The sequence below is a fragment of the Pyrus communis genome, chromosome 13 (assembly GCF_963583255.1).
Source record: "Pyrus communis chromosome 13, drPyrComm1.1, whole genome shotgun sequence".
In the NCBI taxonomy this organism is placed as follows: Eukaryota; Viridiplantae; Streptophyta; class Magnoliopsida; order Rosales; family Rosaceae; genus Pyrus; species Pyrus communis.
Window position 1 is genome coordinate 21266153 of NC_084815.1, and position 17942 is coordinate 21284094.

Here is a 17942-nt window from a genome sequence, read left to right on the forward strand (position 1 = left end):
CAAATCGATCACCTGTTTTGTGCCAAGAACTCGAACCTTGCCTGTTTTTTTTCCGATTTGTTTTTTGGTACAGATTCTTGTATGAATTATCTTCATCACAAATGGAAGCTACTAATGTCATCGTTTGCGGTAAGCGTAAAAATACATGGGTCACAAGATGTGAAAACTATTCAGTTCAGTCAGGTAGCTCAGAACGCTCCCTCCTAGCCGTATCTGTCATTGTACTCAAGAACTTGCTAGGGTCACAACCATAAGGATTTGCAAGAGCCGCATGTGCTAGGAACGGAAGCTTTCTTAAAGATCGCCCACTCAATCCCTAAAGAAACCAGAGACGAAATCAATTATCAGATAGATTGAAAAAGGCCTAACTTACAACTTTAGAAGACATTCAAGAATCTGTTCCTGACCTCGCATGCTTCTGCAGTTTCGAATAATTGTTTACACAGGTGTAGTGGTGTCTGGGCATCTTGTACCTCAGGCATATTCAGTTTCTCTCTCAAGCTAGTAAAGTTAGAAAGCATGCTATCACAATCCTACAATTTACAAATTCATTAGGAATTCGGCTTGGAACTTTCAAACACATCAGAGCAAGGTTAGACAGACAAATGCACCTCTAGATGTGATAAAATTCCTGTTCGTATAAGTTCATGCAAGCAGGATCTGAGGATTTCATAACGCGCTTGCAAAGTTGGGGGACCAACATATGCTTTGATATCAGCTCGATCAACAAACGCAATATCTGCAATCCAAGAAATGGTAAATTCATCCATACTAGGATGGTGAAAGTTATTTTTTTTCCCCTTCCACAGAGAAAATAAAGTATTTCTCTTTCTCTAGCTTATCAGAACCACAGAGAGCTCGGGACTTCGAGAGAGACTTTTAGTATTAGCGAACCAGATAGAGACTAAACAGTTTAATATAGGGCAAAAAGTACATTAACTCTTTGCAAACCACAGTTTACCACTCCAATTTACATATGAAAATGGCAAGCAAACCTAGAGAAGTTCATTTAACATGTTAGGAAATTGATTTGTAGCCTTACCAATAGCAGCAGTTATGTTGGATGTTGTCAGAATTATAACATTTGGTGCTGATTTCAATTTATCCAGCTGAGTTAGCAGCGCATTCACTACCTGGTATGTCAATGTTGAGGTTATTTGGACTCAAACAGAGATATTCTGAACTGTATCGAAAATGTAAAAAGTAAAATATCTGCATTATGTTCAACCAAAAAGCTTAGAAAGTAGTCTGGAATAGGATAAAGGAGAAAGTAGGGTACCCGAATAGAATCTGAAGGTTCGGAGCCAGATAAAGCAGCTTTTCTAGCAGCAGCAAGGCTTTCGACTTCATCTGCAACATCACCATACATTCATAAATTATAATCCAGATGGAAGAAAGATTATTGGATGAAAACTCACAATGAAAATAAATCTCACCAATCAAAACAAATACCAGATTGCTTTCCTCCTCTACCATCTCCTGAATTTTTGAGAAAAGCTTTGCAACCTAAGATTGAGAAATATGTTAATGAAAACAGAGAACTTGGTGTACCAAATCCAACTCTTGTTTACAAAGAGCAAAAGCATCTTTCAAGACTTAATTCAACTACATACCAACTTGCCACTCTCAGAGAACCATTTACTGAACAAAGAATGTGCATTAACTTCAATCAACTGGCATTGTGGGTATCTGTAAAGTATAAAATAATGAGTCTTCCAATCTATTCACATGCAAATCCATCCCGGAAACATATGCCCATATGAACAAGACAGTACATCATGAACAAACCTGGAGTTAAACCGAATGGATAGTTTTTGAGCCAGTGCTTTACATAGAGAAGTTTTTCCAGTCCCTGGAGGTCCGTGTAAAAGAACAATGCTGCAATGGGACAAGAACAATCATACGGGGTGCTGAACAGAAATTCCTCAGTAATCATAAAAGTTACAAGCATATGTGTGCATACACAAAATCAGCAACATTTCCTTACCGATTCCATGACACAAGGAAAGGATTGACGCCCTTCTCAGTGAAAAGCAATGCACTAGCCGCATACCGCAGCAACCTTTGCTTGAGACCAGATTCATAAATTAAACTGCAAAAGTGAGAGCACGTCACAATCAGTTCATTTCAAAGTACTAATGTAGAGAAAATTAGAGAAGCTGAAAATCAACCTTTCCCACAAGCCACCGAATTCCTTTGCAGGAAGAATCCATTCGTTGAAGGTGGAAGGTTGTCCATCCCCACTTACATCCTCACATGCTCCCTCTTCGCTAAGCTGACAAAGCACATAGAAGCAAGAGATTAACACTTAAATAGATATCGAGTCCCAAAGTAGTTCAGCCCGTACACCTATTACCTGAAAAACATGCACAACAGGCTTCACTTGCCAGAACAAAAGGATGTCATGGTTTTGCACCCACTCATCTACAAAAAAAAAAAAAAAAAGTTCCAGCATCAGAACTGGCTACAACTTAAACTTGCATCCTCAACCTCCTTTATGCAGTCCGTAAAGTATTAGAAATTTTTGCAGTAAGATTTCCATTTTTTCAGATGAAAATTTGCAGTATTGACTATAGCTGATCATCAAGTTTCACAATTTCTTCACTTTGCCTTCAAAACTTTTCATAACCCTCCGTGACTAGTTCAAAGATAAAGGAGGATACCCGTGTCACAAATACAGATACTTTGCACATTTTCTGTTAGAAACTGATCATCAAGCGGCACAGGCACAGGTCCGTCAGTGTAGCTCAGACTCCTCTTTTCAAGCATTCTAAGCATTTGAGGAAAAGAAAAAAGAAACCGAATTCAAACCACATTATGTTAATCCTAATCTCTCATCGTCGAACTCTTCAAAACTGTTAAGCTAAGCAGGCATTTCATCAAACACATAAGATCCAATTGAGAAACAACCGAAAAATCACAATGTAATAGTTAAATAAACGAGTTTAACAGCACACCTCTCTACAGCAGACCGCACATCGTCAGCCCGAGCTGTGCTGGAGGGCTTGAGGCTGACTTCAACTGAAACCCACAATCAATTTCTTTTAAAGAAAGTAAATTTACAACTAAATCGTCAGCACAGCCTCAAATTGAAACAAAATTGAAGCTCAAAAACTAAGAACAACAACGAATCGAAGTAAAAAAAGACGCCTTACGCACCTGAAACGAGAACTTTGTCTTGGGGAAGAATGGGAGAAGGAGCTGAGTCTATTGCCACGGCGCCGTTTTGGTTGGGGACATCGACGTCTTTGGGGTTTTGCATAGAGACGTCCATGGGACTGTGAGCGCTCATTTTTTGGGGGTTTAGGGTTTAAGGGGACTATGAAGTGGAAAGCATCGGAGAATTGCAAGCAGCTTGGAGAATGGAGGAGATGAGCCAAACCCTAGAGCCGAACAGAAATCTGGGAACTTGTTCTTACAAATGAGCGGGAAAATTTGAAGGAATATAACTGAAAACGCTTTTATAAAAGTGTGTTGGGTTTCAAAAATATTTTCCTCCAAAAAGTATTAATTACGTGCTTTCAGCATGAAACATTTCAAGTGTTTTTTCAAGATTTCTTTGCATTTTACTAAGGATTTATTTTTAAAATATTTTCATAAAAACGTTTTTAGTAATTTTAAAAGCACTTCTAAACGAGCTCATGTGTATTATACATTTTTCCTTCTCCCGAAATGATCTATCATGAGCCACTTAGTACTACAATTAGTGATATTTTTCTTCACTTGTAGGTGACAGGTCATCAAATGCAAAATTGAACCACATTATTATGACTAATCCATTGTAGGGTGAAACTTAGCTCATTCATCTATCCCTTAGTGTAGATACTATTGTTCAAAAATAAAAAATAAAAAAGAAGGTTTTTCATAAATAATTTTTGGATTTTTTAATAATACCCACAAATTGTTAACCACACCCTACATAATGAAAACACCTCGTATTTATTTTTTGAATGAAAAGTTATTTTTAATAACCCATTTTTAACTTTCCAAAATGCTCTCGCACCACACACGTCCAAAAACCTCGTTCAAGTTGATCAAAGAGTTGCCACTTAGTATTACGATCTAATGATATTTCTTTTCATTTGTAAGTGAAAAGTCTTAGGTTCGATTTTTGCTAAAGGCGAGTTTGAACCATATTATTCCTAACCCATTGTAAGGCTAAGTCCACCCTCCCCCTTAGTGTAGGTAATATTATTTGTTCAAAGAAAGTTGGTCGAAGAGTTTCACAAACACATAATTCTTGTCTTCACAAGGTCATCTTTTATGCACATCACTACTGCTGTTTCAATTTGGGTGTGTTTCAGATCGTTTCATATGAAAAGAAAATTTGGAGTTTTCAGGTATATGTCAATTTGGAGTTTTCAGGTTTAATCAAATTTGGGGTTTTAGGGTTCTATCAAGAGATAATCATTTGTTGCTGATCAACGAATTTTTGGCAATGTCTAAGTGATCGTCGTTGGCTAGTTTGCAGTAGAACATGGTAATAAACCTATGTTATCAGACTGCAAACCAATGCCACCATATATTTCTTGGTGGGTTGGAGAAACATCGTCTTAGTGCTTTTTCCGTAAACATCATATTTTCTCACATTGGATTCGAGGGGTGTATTTAGAGATTAAAGTTTTATTTAAAAAATATCCACGCTTAAATAGTCATTTTATATTATAACAAATAAGTTATTTATTGTTTAAAATTTAAATGAGGTGTAGTCAACAATTGTAGAGTGTCAATAAAACAATCCCCAATATTTTATTTTATGACTTACATGTTTTTAAGGGGCAATTAGCACAAATGATCAGTTTTTGACATTTGGTTGCAGAAATTATCAGGTTTTATGTCATTGTAGTGCGATCGTTGTGTGGTTGTAAATAAAAATAATAATCATTTTTGCAACCAAATGTCATGCTAATTGTCCTTGTTTTGCTAAGATGTGTCTTGTTTATATAGGGAAAAATTATAACAGCACATTATAGTCAATGCAACTTGTATTTCAATCGAGTTTAAGCTCACTTGGGTTAGGTTAGGGTTTAACATGAATACTAATTCAAACTCAATTTTATAAATTATAACAAAAGTTTAATTCTCGCTATTCCCTTCAATTTATTTTGCAACGTCAGAAATGGGGACTAGCCCAGCCCATTTGCCCATTTGCCCATTATGTGCTTACCTCACATGCTTGTGAAAGATAAAATTCTTACGCCCACAAAAAGGATATGGTTGCCTAACTTATATCTCGTTTACGTGGTACCAATTGTGACTTGTGAGGTTCTAGGTTGCCCAAAAGATAACATGGCACATACAAGACGTCGTTAGATAACAAAGACAACTCACCATGAAGCAAAAGTTACAGCTTGAAGATGTCGATAGAGAACTCGAAATCATCAAGGCTGTGGCACAAGCTTGGTACAGCCACTCCGGCAACTCCCGGCCCATGTCCGAATTTGATGCCCACCGGAGAAACTACAAAGGTAAGTCACCGTCCCGGTTCAAGCTTGAAGCAATGAGAAAATCATCATCAGCTAGTGCACATCAGAGTGGTTATGAAAAATGGGATTTTGGGCAGTCACTATGGGATGCTTATGAGATTGTTGCCGTGTCGAAAAGGTTAGAGACGGGTCTAGTCCTTGATGAGTTGGAGAGTTCGGCTCGAGTCCATCGGAAACGTAGGGAGAGCAAGCACAGTCTTAGAAGTTTTTTCAATACAATGTTTTCAAGGAGATTTGATGAGTCAGATATGCCACCTGATGAGGATACGTAATTCGGGTCCTTGATTTTTTGCAGCGTTATCGTTCTTGTTAGTGCGAATTACATCGATTTTAATATATATAGTGTTTTCTTCGAATATTATCTACGTTTTTTACACTACTTTTTTTCTGTATGCGTGAAGAAAATAATTGTTGTCTTTCAATATTCATGTGCTTTGTTGGCGATCAAAATCTTTGTGTTAAGCTAAACTAGTACTGCACGTTGTAACTTTAGCAAGTGAATAGCGTGTCGCCGGATGTTACCAAGAGTTGGTTTTGAATCTTTTGATTGACTTTGGAATGATGAAAGTTGCAAAACTATGTTGGGAACCAAATTAAGTTCTTCAGATGGCATAAGGCATGAGGTAGAGCTGGATTTCATAAGATGTTTTTGCCCGTCTCACCGCAAAAGCACAAAGGTTTTAGCATTTAGCATTAGTTCTGTTACCGTCAATTCTCAAAGTCATCACAAAGTGTTTCGCATTTACTTGCTGCACAAGTAAATATCACTCATGCCGCTGCTGCTGCTGCTGCAGTCTTATTTCAATAGGTAAAGTAGTACTAACAATAATAATTAATAATAATAACTTGTTTATTTAGTAAGTGAAATACATTTCACATGACAATTATGGCAACCTATTGAGATTAAGAGCCTGATTAAGGAAGTTTAGCATGATAAAAGGACAGGCACTTTATTTATTAGTACCGAGTAACATATGTTTGCCTGCCTGCCAAACATCCTTGTCAAGGATTCTTCGGCGCCTTAGCCCGCTTTGAACATCCTCCACTTGAAGAGCTCAACCCCCTTGGGCTTCTCCTTCTTGTAATCATCCTCATCAACGTCAACGGTTTCCTCAAAAACAACGCAATTCCCGTTGGCATCGCACTGCGTGACTCTCTCGGTCACTTCAACCGTCTTGTGAACTTCCGGGATGTGGTGCTGCTTCTGCTGACACTGTTCGTAGTACTGACCGCCGTAGTTCTCTCTTCCAGGGGCCTGGTTGTTGCATAGGGTTTGGCCATGAGGGTGGTGAGGGACGTCAGTGAGGACACTAGGGGCTGTTGTCAACCTATGCACGTGGGAGTAATAGTCTTGCCCATTTTCGTGCGTGGTTGGGTAACTTGGGTACTCGTAGCTTCTCCTCATTTTGTTTTGCAATCACAAATTCACTGGTACGTTGAACTTGAAGCATTAGGAGAATGCAAAAGCTTCAATTTATAGGCAGATTGGTTTGGCCTTTATTCTAAAATGATAAGGGTGGCATCTAGTTCTGCTGACGTGAGGTAGGCTAGTTTTTTAAGGTATCATACGTGCGTAAAAGGTGCATTGGCACATGTCCTCAAATTTCAAAGAGCCCCAAAAACTTTTCATCCTCCTACCCTGTATATTACATATGAGTAAGTTTTTTAATAAATAAGTTTTTTTACTGTAAAAAAAAAAAGTTATCATCATATGATTTTATTTATATTACATTTGATTAAGTGGAGCCTATATCCTTTTTCATTTTTTTTAGCAATTAAAAGAAAATTTTGTGTATTACTTTCTTTCACTTTTCTCTAAAAATAAAAAATTAACTTGTGTATTACTTTCTTCCACAAACACGTGTATTTTCGTATCTCTCTTTCACTCTTGCTCATTTTTTCCATGGATGAACCCTAAAGCATAATGTCATGGAAATTGTAGATTATTCAATTGTTAAGAATAAAATGATTTTAATTAAGTTTGAATATTGATTGTTGAATTATGTATAAATATATTGTCCAAAAAATTAGTTTTTTTTTTTTTCATAATAAGGAGGACCTTTTTATTAAATTTGCACAAAGCTCCCAAAATGTCAAGAATGGCCCAACCTTCGGCCCCGTTTCTTTGAGTTCAAACTTTTTTTTTTTTAAATTAGAGTATCATCATCTTGGTCAAATAAAAGGATGATATATCTAGCATGCTGACATGAGTAAGGTCAATTTGTTAAAATAGTATGTCGATCAACCTTTTTATCTAAAGTTTGAATTTCCCATCTATCTAAATTAGAATTTCATCTTGTCAAATAAATAGGTGGAATCCAACTATGTTGACGTAGTTTTAACCAATTTACCAAACCAATGTGCCGACCTCCTTACATTCGAGTTCAATGTTTTCTCTATATAAATTAGATTATCGTCTTGTCAAATAAAAAGGGTATGGCATCTAGTTCTCATTCTTTTTGTCTATTCAACAGTTGATTCAAGCATATGAATCTAATATTTGCTGGAAAGGGTCAGCCAGAAATAGGATTATTTTCGAACGTTAATTACATATCTCCTTGGCATAATATTTTAATGGGTCTCAACAGCAGTTTCCAGCTTGGTGTTGAATGTCATAGTTTTATAAAGGCTCATATTCCTATGTGCAGTGAAGGAAGCAGAAATTTGTGGAAAAGAGGTTGTAAAAAGGTTTCTACAAAGAAAATATATATAAATACATTTCTTCGATCACTTCTTGTAGAGCTAAAAATAATTTCAAAAATCATGGAGCTGACACGTGAATTATTTCTTAAGACAAGACTGCCCCTATTAAATGAGCATGGAGCAGTTTCATTCACCATGCGTAACTAAGGTAGAGCAGGCAGAGATTAACAATTGCTCACGGCATCCCTACCCGTAAGAAAAGTTAAGGGTATTTATGATAGAATAATCATTTATACTTATCATAAATATATTCCTAATTAAAGAAGATATTTTTCAAGTAAGTTATCATAATTCCGTTTATTTAGGATATTTACCTAATTACTTCAAGATATTTATTTACACAAATATTATAGAATATTCTCACCTAAAATACCACATAGGGCCGACCACCCCTAAACCCTAGAGAGCCATCCCATCTCCTCCTTTACTCCTATACATACTCCATTTATCTCCAAAATTCAGTAAGTTTGAGCTACCCCTAAAGAGGCTTTTTGCTTCCCACAAACACTCTACACATTCTTTTCAAAATTTTAACTTTGGCATCAGAGATTCTTCGGCCAAAGCCCCCCCATTCATCGTGGGTGCGTGAGGCTTTTGACCTTAATTTTAGATGTTATTATTTTACAGGTGTAGATTTATCAATCCAAAGAAAGCAGAAATTTACATCCACACTTCTCACTTTAAAGAAAATATAAATTACTGAAAGACTATAGAACGAAAATACAGGTTATTTGAATCAACCGACTATAATGACCTTGTAGTAGCTCCATCGTTGGCCGATCTGTTGTGTATCTAGTGACCTTCAAACACGTGGTGAGAGGCGATACAAGACTAAATTAGATTTTACATTACAATATTTATAATCCGTAATTTTTATTCAGAGTATGAACTATTGTTTAAGTGAATTTTGTTTGAACGTCTAGTCGGGATTTAATCTGACAACGTAACATGCAAATATCTCGAGGATATAACTATTACATATGTTATTAGCAATTTAAGACTAAGATTCTAAAAGATGTTAGACTCTAGTTGGGCGGTGAGCTAGAACCTAGCACCTAGGTGGCTAGGGGGGCTTAGAAGGACTAATTGTATTGTGATACATTAATTGCAAAATGAAATAACATACAAATTATAAAGTATTAGAACATATTGCAAAATGAAAGTTATCAGTTTTCTGTCTAAGTGAGAGTTGCGACTTAGTTCGGTGCCTAGACGGGTTTAGGCGGGCTAGGCCAACACCTAAGTAGGCTAGACGGACGCTTAAGCGGGTCTAGGTGTACTTTCTTAATTTTCAAACATCCTAAAGACTAATCAGGGCGGTAGACAGCCGTCTAATGCCTAGGTGGCGCTAGGCAGGAATTTTTAAAACAGTACTTAAGGCATTCAAAAAGAGTCCAAAAGTGAACAAAATGGCACTAGCAACCCTTCCCATCTCTCCCGCCAAACCCACAACTGTCGTAACTACCATCCCCCAGTTTCCACACAATCCCAAAACCCTAATTCTTCAGCAATGCAGAACCACCAGAGACGGGTCTAGTCCTTGATGAGTTCGAGAGTTCGGCTCGAGTCCATCGGAGACGTAGGGAGAGCAAGCACAGCCTTAGAAGTTTTTTCAATACAATGTTTTCAAGGAGATTTGATGAGGCAGATATGCCACCTGATGAGGATACGTAATTCGGGTCCTTGATTTTTTGCAGCGTTATCGTTCTTGTTAGTGCGAATTACATCGATTTTAATATATATATATATATATATATATAGTTTTCTTCGAATATTATCCACGTTTTTTACACTACTTTTTTTCTGTATGCGTGAAGAAAATAATTGTTGTCTTTCAATATTCATGTGCTTTGTTGGCGATCAAAATCTTTGTGTTAAGCTAAACTAGTACTGCATGTTGTAACTTTAGCAAGTGAATAGCGTGTCGCCGGATGTTACCAAGAGTTGGTTTTGAATCTTTTGATTGACTTTGGAATGATGAAAGTTGCAAAACTATGTTGGGAACCAAATTAAGTTCTTCAGATGGCATAAGGCATGAGGTGGAGCTGGATTTCATAAGATGTTTTTGCCCGTCTCACCGCAAAAGCACAAAGGTTTTAGCATTTAGCATTAGTTCTGTTACCGTCAATTCTCAAAGTCATCACAAAGTGTTTCGCATTTACTTGCTGCACAAGTAAATATCACTCATGCCGCTGCTGCTGCTGCTGCAGTCTTATTTCAATAGGTAAAGTAGTACCAACAATAATAATTAATAATAATAACTTGTTTATTTAGTAAGTGAAATACATTTCACATGACAATTATGGCAACCTATTGAGATTAAGAGCCTGATTAAGGAAGTTTAACATGATAAAAGGACAGGCACTTTATTTATTAGTACCGAGTAACAAATGTTTGCCTGCCTGCCAAACATCCTTTTCAAGGATTCTTCGGCGCCTTAGCCCGCTTTGAACATCCTCCACTTGAAGAGCTCAACCCCCTTGGGCTTCTGCTTGTTGTAATCATCCTCATCAACGTCAACAGTTTCCTCAAAAACAACCCAATTCCCGTTGCATCGCACTGCGTGACTCTCTCGGTCACTTCAACCGTCTTGTGAACTTCCGGGATGTGGTGCTGCTTCTGCTGACACTGTTCGTAGTATTGACCGCCGTAGTTCTCTCTTCCAGGGGCCTGGTTGTTGCATAGGGTTTGGGCATGAGGGTGGTGAGGGTGAAAGAAACTAAATTAGGGTATGAAAATCTGAATTGCATAAGCTCAACTCAGTTATCTTTGAGTGAGTCAATGACTTCATATTTATAGAGATTACATGAAACTGTTTTTTACAGATTACAAGTATTTCAGATTTACAAAACAACTGAATAGGTTACAAAGAGATATAGATAAGCTAGAACTGAACAAATTACAAAGAGATGTAGATAAGCTAGGATTGTTCATATATCCTTTGACTGATATTTGAACTGTGGCAATCTGTTTGAATGGTGGGAGCTGGGATTTGCTGACTGGCACAATTTTCGACTTATATGGTTGATATGGTTTATCACTCCCCCGCAAGCTTAACGGGCGCTGACGAACGGGAAGCTTGGAGAGAAGATATGAGAAACGAGACGATGAAAGGCCTTTGGTTAACAAGTCAGCAAGTTGATCTGTAGTAGCCATATATCCGACATCAACTTCCTTCCGAAAACAACCTTTTCACGAACATAATGATAATCTACTTCAATATGTCTCATGTGTGCTTGATAGACTGGATTGGAAGCAACTGCTAGGCCACTTATGTTATCACACCATAGACGTGGAGGTGCAACAGATAAGTGAAGGTCTCGAAAAAGTTGTCGAAACCATGATAAAGTGGTTGCTGTGTATGCTAACTGACGATATTCGGCCTCTGTGCTAGACCAAGATACACCGCGTTGCTTCTTGGAGCTCCATGAGATAAGATTATCCCCCAAAAACATACAATAACCACCTATGGATCAGCGATCATCAGGATCACCCGCATAGTCAGTATCGGCAAAAGCCGTGAGCGCCAAGGAACTGGGTGTGTAGACTAGAGCATGATCATGAATGCCTTTTAAATAGCGAAGAATTCGCTTCACTGCTGCCCAGTGATTGGTAGTGGGAGAATGCATGTATTGGCATACCTGATTTACGACAAAGGCGATGTCGGGACGTGTGAAAAGCAAGTATTGTAAAGCACCTACCACACTTCGGAATGTAGTGCCATCAGAAAGAGGTTCACCCTCATATAAGCTGAGTTTACGTCCAAGAGCATCGGGAGTAGTCAGTGGCTTTGCATCAGCCATATTTGTCCTTGTGAGAAGGTCAAGAATTTATTTGGATTGAGATAAGTACATGGCCTGAGAGGTACGCTTTATTTCCATCCCCAGAAAATAACTTAGAGGACTGAGATCCTTCATAGAGAACATATTGCCGAGTGAGATCCTTCATAGAGAACATATTGCCGAGTTGTGCAATCAGACTGGAAATTTGTGAAGTATCATTTCCTGTAATAAGAATATCATCCACGTAAATTAATAAGTAGACCACATTTTTCCCGTTGAAGAATGTGAAAAGGGAAGAGTCGGCAACAGAAGCAATGAATCCCAAGTCTTCAAGATGATGGGAAAAACATTGAAACCAGGCACGAGGTGCTTGTTTCAAGCCATATAATGACTTGCGTAAACGACAAACATGAGAAGGAAATTGAGGATCAACAAAACCTGAAGGTTGACGCATGTAAACTTCCTCAGCTAGTGTGCCATGAAGAAATGCATTGTGGACATCAAGTTGTCGAATGGGCCATTGATAGTGTAAAGCAATGGACAATATCATACGAATGGTGGCATGAGTCACAACAGGACTAAATGTTTCACTGTAATCAATACCTTCTTGTTGGTGAAATCCATTGGCAACAAGACGAGCTTTATATCGCTCAATGGAACCATCAGATTTTCTTTTAATGCGATAGACCCATTTATTCGGCAGTACATTCATTGATGGTTGAACGGGAACGAGAGTCCATGTGCCGGTACGTTGCAAGGCATTGAACTCGTATCCATAGCTATTCTCCATTCAGGAGACTTATTGGCCTGGGAAAAACAAGTCGGCTCAATAATATCGTTAGCTAAAACAGTGTGAAAACTATATTTAGGATTGGGTTTCCTTATGCCATCTTTTGCTCGAGTGATCATTTGATGACCAATAGAAGTAGTTGGTAAACTTGCATTCACAGGTAAGAGTTCTAGGATAGGTGCTACGTCAGGGGTAGGAGAGGGTGTCGGGGTGTGCGTGGGAGGTAATGGGTGAGTTTGTGTAGTTGGTGAGTTTATGAAGAGAGATGATGGCTGAGGTGGGGTTTGTTGAGATGGGACAGGTGGGGTGGTTTGAGGAGTGTTAATATGAGTAGGATTGGAGTGAGGCAGTGGAGTCGGTGGAGGATAAGAGTGAAGGGATGAAGGGTATGAATCAAAAAGTAGGAAAGGGGAAACGGATGAGGAAGTCGTAGCTGTAGTAGGAGTGGTTTTTTTAAATGGAAAACACTTCTCATCAAAAATAACATGGCGAGAAAGAAAAATACGACCTGTAGACCTAAACACCGATATCCTTGTTGGTTTAAGGAATAACCTAAGAAAACACATTTTTTGGATCGAAATTCAAGTTTGGTTGTGTTATAGGGTCGAAGATATGGAAAACAAGCACAACCAAAAACTTTTAAAAAATCATATTGAGGAGGCTTTGAAAATTTTTTTTGAAAAGGACTCTCATCACCTAAAACTTTGGTTGGTAGCCGATTAATTAGATAAGTGGCAATGTGAAACACCTCATCCCAAAAGGAGGTGGGAACAGAGGCATAAGCAAGTAATATTAACCCGGTTTCAACTAAATGACGATGTTTTCTTTCGGAAATGCCATTTTGCTCAGGGTGATGAGGACATGTAAGACGATGATTAATCTCATGATTAGCAAAGAATTGTTTGAAATGAGTGTTTACAAATTCTCCGCCTCTATCAGATTGAAACGATTTGATGGTTTGGTTAAACATATTTTCAACAAGCTTTTTAAATGACACAAATGTAGCAAACACATCCGATTTTAATTTTAAAGGAAATAGCCAAGAGTAACGAGAAAAATCATCAACGAACACAACGTAATACTTAAAACCATTCATTGAATAAGTGGGAGAAGTCCATACATCAGAGTGAATAATTTCTAATGGAAAAGAGGAAACAAAAGTAGACAAACTAAATGGTAACTTATGGCTTTTACCTAAGGGACAGGAGTGGCAAAAGTCAGGAGTTACATTACCACTAAGTGGTAATTTATTTCGATTAATTAAAAACTTCAAAACATTGGATGATGGATGCCCTAATCGAGAGTGCCACATAGTATTTGACACTTTACTTCCTACAAATGCATGGACGCCACTATTATTTGATGAGACATATGAAAAAGGGTAGAAACCATTCCTACTCCGGCCGTGGAAAAGGGTCTTCCCCGTGTGAAGATCCTGGACATGATAAGAGGTAGGGTAAAGTGTTAGGGAACAGTTGTTATCATTGGTAAACTGATGGATTGAAATGACATTAGTAGAAGCATTTGGGCAAAGTAAGGTATTGGGAAGGTTAAATGTATGGTGTGGTGTGTGAATGCAAGAGGAACCAATATGAGTGATATCCAAACCTGTTCCACCCACGACTCTGACATGATCTGTGCCATTATAAGGCCGTGGATTACTAACTTGTCTAGGGTCATTGGTGATGTGCGCATTGGCGCTGGAGTCAAATAACCAATTTTGAATTGTAGGAGTGGAGGCGGAAGACAATGGTGCAGCAGCAGCAAAGGCTTGGAGTTTGGGTGCGGGAACACGGCCTTCATACGCCATGTTTAAGCGATTGTAGCAGTTAATCGCAGAATGACCCGGACGGCGACAAATTTGGCAGTGTATGCGTCCAGAAGAAGGAGGAGCACCAAGAACACCATCATGGATAACACGAAACTGAGCTCCAGGATGATGATTGAGATTGGCAGGCCTGTACTGATTTCTCATAGTTGATGAGGAACCACGTCCTCCACGAGAAGAGGAAGAGAACGTTCCACAACCACGATTGTCGTGGCTGCCACCATGACCACCTTGAGTGCCAGCGAGAGCTGTGGGTCCAGTTTCTGCAACAATAGAGCAGTGCATCTTGTGCCGGCGTTCAGCACCTAGGAGAAGGGCTTCAAGTGCACCATAGCTGATGGCTTCCTCACGAGCTTGAGCGGAGGAAACTGTACTTTCATATGCTGGGCCAACATTGTTAAGGATAACAGCAACTAAATCCGAATCGAAGATAGGAGCACCAGAGAGTGACAATGTATCGGCAAGACAATTTATTTTATCCAAAAAATCAGAAATGGAAGAATCACCTCTGTGAGTATTCATTAACTCACTACGAAGCTGAAAAAGACGACCGGTGGATTGAGAGGCATATCTTTCACGAAGAGTGGTCCAAGAAGAATGGGAACTAGTTTTCCCAATCAAGGTTGCTAGTACAGTAGGATGAACGGACGAGTTGATCCATGACATGACCATGGCATCCTGTTGTAACCAGGTGTCAAATTCAGGATTCACCAAGTCGGTGACGTTGCCAGCATCATCTTTCAGGAATGCAGGCGGGCATTTGGTTGTTCCATCGACAAAGGAAACAAGATTGCAGCTTTGAAGTAAGGGTAGCATCTGGGCATGCCAAAGGGGATAGTTCGTACGATCTAATTTGATCGTAAGAAAATGGGAGACATTGGGTAGAACAGGGAGAGGAGATTGGGTTGCCATGTGAGTGAGGAGAGAAAAGAAAAAAAAAATTGGATCAAAGCGGACAATATCGTGCTACAGTGGTTGGGTAACTTGGGTACTCGTAGCTTCTCATCATTTTGTTTTGCAATCACAAATTCACTGGTACGTTGAACTTGAAGCATTAGGAGAATGCAAAAGCTTCAATTTATAGGCAGATTGGTTTGGCCTTTATTCTAAAATGATAAGGGTGGCATCTAGTTCTGTTGACGTGAGGTAGGCTAGCTTTTTAAGGTATCATATGTCGGCAGAAGCGGCGTTGGGGTGCGCAAAAGGTCCATTGGCACATGTCCTCAAATTTCAAAGAGCCCCAAAAACTTTTCATCCTCACTACCCTGTATATTACATATGAGTAAGTTTTTTAATAAATAAGTTTTTTTACTGTAAAAAAAAAAAAAAATTATCATCATATGATTTTATTTATATTACATTTGATTAAGTGGAGCCTATATCCTTTTTCATTTTTTTTAGCAATTAAAAGAAAAACTTGTGTATTACTTTCTTTCACTTTTCTCTAAAAATAAAAAATAACTTATGTATTACTTTTTTCCACAAACACAAGTGTATTTTCGTATCTCTCTTTCACTCTTGCTCATTTTTTTCCATGGATGAACCCTAAAGCATAATTTCACGGAAATTGTAGATTATTCAATTGTTAAGAGTAAAATGATTTTAATTAAGTTTGAATATTGATTGTTGAATTATGTATAAATATATTGTCCAAAAAATTAGTTTTTTTTTTTTTCATAATAAGGAGGACGTTTTTTATTAAATTTGCACAAAGCTCCCAAAATGTCAGGAATGGCCCTGCCTTCGGCCCCGTTTCTTTGAGTTCAAACCTTTTTTTTTTTTTTTTTTTTTTTTAAATTAGAGTATCATCATCTTAGTCAAATAAAAGGGTGATATATCTAGTCTGCTGACATGAGTAAAGTCTGTTTATTAAAGTAGTATGTCGATCGGCCTTTTTATCTAAAGTTTGAATTTCCCATCTATGTAAATTAGAACTTCATCTTGTCAAATAAATAGGTGGAATCCAACTATGTTCACGTAGTTTTAACCAATTTACCAAACCAATGTGCCGACCTCCTTACATTCGAGTTCAATGTTTTCTCTCTATAAATTAGATTATCGTCTTGTCAAATAAAAAGGGTATGGCATCTAGTTCTCATTCTTTTTGTCTATTCAACAGTTGATTCAAGCATATGAATCTAATATTTGCTGGAAAGGGTCAGCCAGAAATAGGATTATTTTCCAACGTTAATTACATATCTCCTTGGCATAATATTTTAATGCGTCTCAACAGCAGTTTCCAGCTTGGTGTTGAATGTCATAGTTTTATAAAGGCTCATATTCCTATGTGCAGTGAAGGAAGCAGAAATTTGTGGAAAAGGGGTTGTAAAAAGGTTTCTACAAAGAAAATATATATAAATACATTTCTTCGATCACTTCTTGTAGAGCTAAAAATAATTTCAAAAATCATGGAGCTGACACGTGAATTGTTTCTTAAGACAAGACTGCCCCTATTAAATGAGCATGGAGCAGTTTCATTCACCATGCGTAACTAAGGTAGAGCAGGCAGAGATCAACGATTGCTCACGGCATCCCTACCCGTAAGAAAAGTTAAGGGTATTTATGATAGAATAATCATTTATACTTATCATAAATATATTCCTAATTAAAGAAGATATTTTTCAAGTAAGTTACCATAATTCCATTTATTTAGGATATTTACCTAATTACTTCAAGATATTTATTTACACAAATATTATAGAATATTCTCACCTAAAATACCACATAGGGCCGACCACCCCTAAACCCTAGAGAGCCAGCCCATCTCCTCCTTTACTCCTATACATACTCCATTTATCTCCAAAATTCAGTAAGTTTGAGCTACCCCTAAAGAGGCTTTTTGCTTCCCACAAACACTCTACACATTCTTTTCAAAATTCTAACTTTGGCATCAGAGATTCTTTGGCCAAAGCCCCCCATTCATCGTGGGCGCGTGAGGTTTTTGACCTTAATTTTAGGTGTTATTATTTTACAGGTGTAGATTTGTCAATCCACAGAAAGCAGAAATTTACATCCACACTTCTCACTTTAAAGAAAATATAAATTACTGAAAGACTATAGAACGAAAATACAGGTTATTTGAATCAACCGACTATAATGACCTTGTAGTAGCTCCATCGTTGGATGATATGTTGTGTATCTAGTGACCTTCAAACACGTGGTGAGAGGCGATACAAGACTAAATTAGATTTTACATTACAATATTTATAATCCGCAATTTTTATTCAGAGTATGAACTATTGGTTAAGTGAATTTTGTTTGAACGTCTAGTCGGGATTTAATCTGACAACGTAACATGCAAATATCTCGAAGATATAACTATTACATATGTTATTAGCCATTTAAGACTAAGA

General features: G+C 37.8%; 3 protein-coding genes across 3 annotated transcripts; 1 reads left to right on the plus strand and 2 right to left on the minus strand.

Annotated features, from left to right (window-relative positions):
• Positions 1-7: 7 nt before the first annotated feature.
• Positions 8-3412, minus strand: LOC137713371 (pachytene checkpoint protein 2 homolog). Its single transcript, XM_068452659.1, has 14 exons — positions 3160-3412; positions 2958-3021; positions 2664-2770; positions 2357-2424; positions 2172-2275; positions 1988-2092; positions 1789-1878; positions 1614-1689; positions 1437-1506; positions 1280-1350; positions 1043-1133; positions 612-739; positions 408-533; positions 8-316 (listed from the first exon to the last, which is right to left on the minus strand). Exons 1-14 carry the CDS (start codon positions 3290-3292, stop codon positions 176-178), a joined length of 1374 nt encoding a protein of 457 aa, XP_068308760.1. The 5' UTR covers positions 3293-3412; the 3' UTR covers positions 8-175.
• Positions 3413-5283: 1871 nt separating this feature from the next.
• LOC137712085 (uncharacterized) lies at positions 5284-5796 on the plus strand. Its single transcript, XM_068451229.1, has one exon. It carries the CDS (start codon positions 5333-5335, stop codon positions 5756-5758), a length of 426 nt encoding a protein of 141 aa, XP_068307330.1. The 5' UTR covers positions 5284-5332; the 3' UTR covers positions 5759-5796.
• A 5866-nt stretch (positions 5797-11662) lies between these two features.
• On the minus strand, positions 11663-11992 carry LOC137712346 (uncharacterized mitochondrial protein AtMg00810-like). The gene has a single exon (XM_068451442.1). The coding sequence runs from the start codon at positions 11990-11992 to the stop codon at positions 11663-11665; it is 330 nt and encodes a 109-aa protein (XP_068307543.1).
• Between the last annotated feature and the right edge of the window lie 5950 nt (positions 11993-17942).